We start from the raw sequence: 2,990 nt of genomic DNA, 5'->3' as shown, positions 1-2,990 counted from the left end.
GGGAGTAATGATAAATGAATGATGAATAAACTATTTACTAATCAATTATAAATGGTTTATTACAAAGTGTTATTATAAAGTCTTACTAATCTCTATATTCATTCAGAGTAAACAGTATCTGAGAGAGCTGCTCTGCTTTGACCCCTGACCTGGCAGCAGTGATGTAGTGAGAGTAGTGGTAGTGTTCATACCCAGTATGTTGAGGTTGAAGTGTCTGCTACAGTCTCCTGCACTGTTGTGTTTAATCATTAATACATATAGTAGTTATTTATAAATGTGAGAATACCTAGCTGACTAACATTTAACTAATGTGGGAGTAATGATTAATGGTGAACAAACTGTAAATGCCTTACAAATGGTTTATTACTGAATGTTATTATAAAGTGTTACCCATACTTGCATATTCTTACATTTTACCATCAACTACTACAATAGACCATTGATTTAGACCTGGATGTTATCTGATATCATGAGGTATTGTACATTTCAACTTTACTACACTTGTTAAAGACATTGTGTCCAATTAAGCCACCAGAGGGTGATGTTAAACAACATAGACATCCTCAAAATGTACTTTTTGAATAATTACATACAATTTATTATTAAATAATATGGAACAACCACAGACTTTAGTATTTGGAATATACAACCCAAAATGACTACAATGTATTTTATAAAACAAGCTTATGCCTTCTTATGCATTCTCCAACTCATTCCAATTCAACTCAGGAAAATCATTCTGTATCAACCCCACATGTATCTATGACGAGAACACGGAGCGAAGTAATGCCAATATATTGTTACATGAAAGAAGTAATAACAACAACAAAACAGTATAACATAATTATGTCAAACTAGAGAATAAAAACATAGAAACTATGAACGCCTTAACTTCACCCGAGTTAAAATACGTTTAGCTGTCACTTTGAACCATGGATAAAAGAAAGCATAAATTATTGGATTAATTAAGGAATTAACAAGTGGCAGAAAGCTGATGATGAATGATGATACATTGTCAACTAAAAGAAAAAATAAATAAAATTGAATTGGAATCCAACAAATGAGATAGTTGAAAACAACAATAGATAGAGTTTTTGTTGCTTTTCTCTCAGACTTATTTGCCTGTACAGTTTTAACACCAGACACACTGGCAGCCTCTTTTGAAAATACCTTTCTGGCCTGTGATCTGGCCGCCACAAAGATTTTCAAATAAAGTGTTAGAATAATAGAACATGGGACAACCATTGTAATTACCAGGTCAATGATATTACCCCACATAAACCCTTCAACAATAAAACATTCTTTCAAACACTGACTGGGTACCTGTACATTTACAAATATTTTTATAATAGCAGCATCATATATGATATAAAAACACCAGGTAATGAATATACAACACATCATTCTTGTTATTGTTATTCTAGAGTGGTACAATAAGGGATCACACACAGCAACATAGCGGTCAATAGATATCAACACCAAACTGCCCAGAGATAAAGAAGCACATAAACAAGTGATGTAGAAATAAAAAACACAGAAATATTCCCCAAAACCCCAGCATGGTTCCATTAATGCTACAGTCGTTACTGGTATCACAATCAGTCCCACCAGGACATCTGCCACAGCCAGAGAGAGGATGAGCAGGTTGGTTGGAGTGTGGAGCTGCTTGAAGTGAGAGATGGAGATGATCACCAGTATGTTAAAAAATACTGTAACTGCTGAAAGCAATGAGAAGAAGATGTACAGTGTTATGTAGATAGATGTCGATGGCAAAGTCTTTCTGCAAGAAGAGTTTCTGTCTTGAAAACAGTATTGAATATCTTCATGTTCCTCCATTTGTAGAAAATGATCAAAATGCTGAGGTCCTGCTCCTGCTTGGTCCTGTGTGTGACCCTGTCAGGTCCGCCTTCTGACAAACTCTGAGCTCTGCCTCTCTATTTATCCCTGATTGACTGACAGCCACTCCCCTCTCCAGAGTCTCTCTGCACGCACACACACACACACACACACACACAAAACATAGCCAAGTGAGCACAGAAATTAAGAAAAAAAATGGTTGGATAAAGAAATCATTTGTGAAAGCATGATGTAATGTATGACAGGATTGGATGTTGCTGTGCCCACCTGTCCTGTCCTTCAGCCTTACTGGTAGTTAGACATGAGAGAAAGGGTTAATCTTCTCAAATTCTGAGCATTTTAATGGAAAAAATGCCACATTGGTGATGATTTTTTAAATCTTTTACATGGGAAATAGCATACATGTGTAAGACTAACCGTTTTGGGTTTTGTCATTGCTCAGTTTGGACCAGAACCCACTACACCAGGAGACATGTCAGCACTCCACATGTTAGCTGGCCAGGGTTTATGGAAAAATATATACTTTGCTTGGCAAGTAATCTAATAGCCTAACAATGTGGAACTCTGTATCTATCAATTGAACTATATACTTTCTGTAAAATACAATATATTTAAACCCAGGCAGCTTTTAGGGACTCACTTGTGACCTTCTCTTGTTGGGTTAAACCACAGAAGAGTAGCCAGCAGTTAAAGCTTATATTGTTCTGCATCGTGCCTCTCTCTGGGGTGGAAAGGTAACTTTTGAATGTAGGCTACATTGACTGGAATTATATGACACAGATGTAATAATTTGCAAACAGAGACAGTTTTGTTGCAAACAAGACACACTGGTTAGGCATCTGAGAAATGTGGTAAGATGATATGTCTCTGTCCATTCTTCAGGGAAACTTCTATTTTCTAAATCAGCCATTCTTTTTGAGAGCAACATTTTCTCTTGCAAGCAAGCTGATTGTTTTGAACTAATAAAAGTAATGTAGGCTATCTGTTTTTAACCAATCAACGCAAAATAGACATGGGTTACAAAACTAATTCACTAGAGACATTGTGATTTTCTCTCAATAATGATGTTCTTATCATTGCATTGATTATGTACTAACTAGATGTATTAAAAATGGTGTTCAATTAGTGTAACG

At 35.8% G+C, this 2,990-nt stretch overlaps 1 protein-coding gene across 1 annotated transcript; it reads right to left on the bottom strand.

Annotated features, from left to right (window-relative positions):
- Positions 1-345: 345 nt before the first annotated feature.
- On the bottom strand, positions 346-1,944 carry LOC115155325 (trace amine-associated receptor 13c-like). Its single transcript, XM_029701893.1, has one exon. The coding sequence runs from the start codon at positions 1,834-1,836 to the stop codon at positions 877-879; it is 960 nt and encodes a 319-aa protein (XP_029557753.1). The 5' UTR covers positions 1,837-1,944; the 3' UTR covers positions 346-876.
- Positions 1,945-2,990: the final 1,046 nt, after the last annotated feature.

This window comes from Salmo trutta, chromosome 20, assembly GCF_901001165.1.
Source record: "Salmo trutta chromosome 20, fSalTru1.1, whole genome shotgun sequence".
In the NCBI taxonomy this organism is placed as follows: Eukaryota; Metazoa; Chordata; class Actinopteri; order Salmoniformes; family Salmonidae; genus Salmo; species Salmo trutta.
Note: the sequence above shows the minus strand (reverse complement) of the source record. Positions and strands in the feature narration are given on the sequence as shown.

Coding starts and splice junctions, on each gene's coding strand:
- LOC115155325 (XM_029701893.1), bottom strand. CDS start 1,836: ATGGAGGAACATGAAGATATTCAATACTGTTTTCAAGACAGAAACTCT.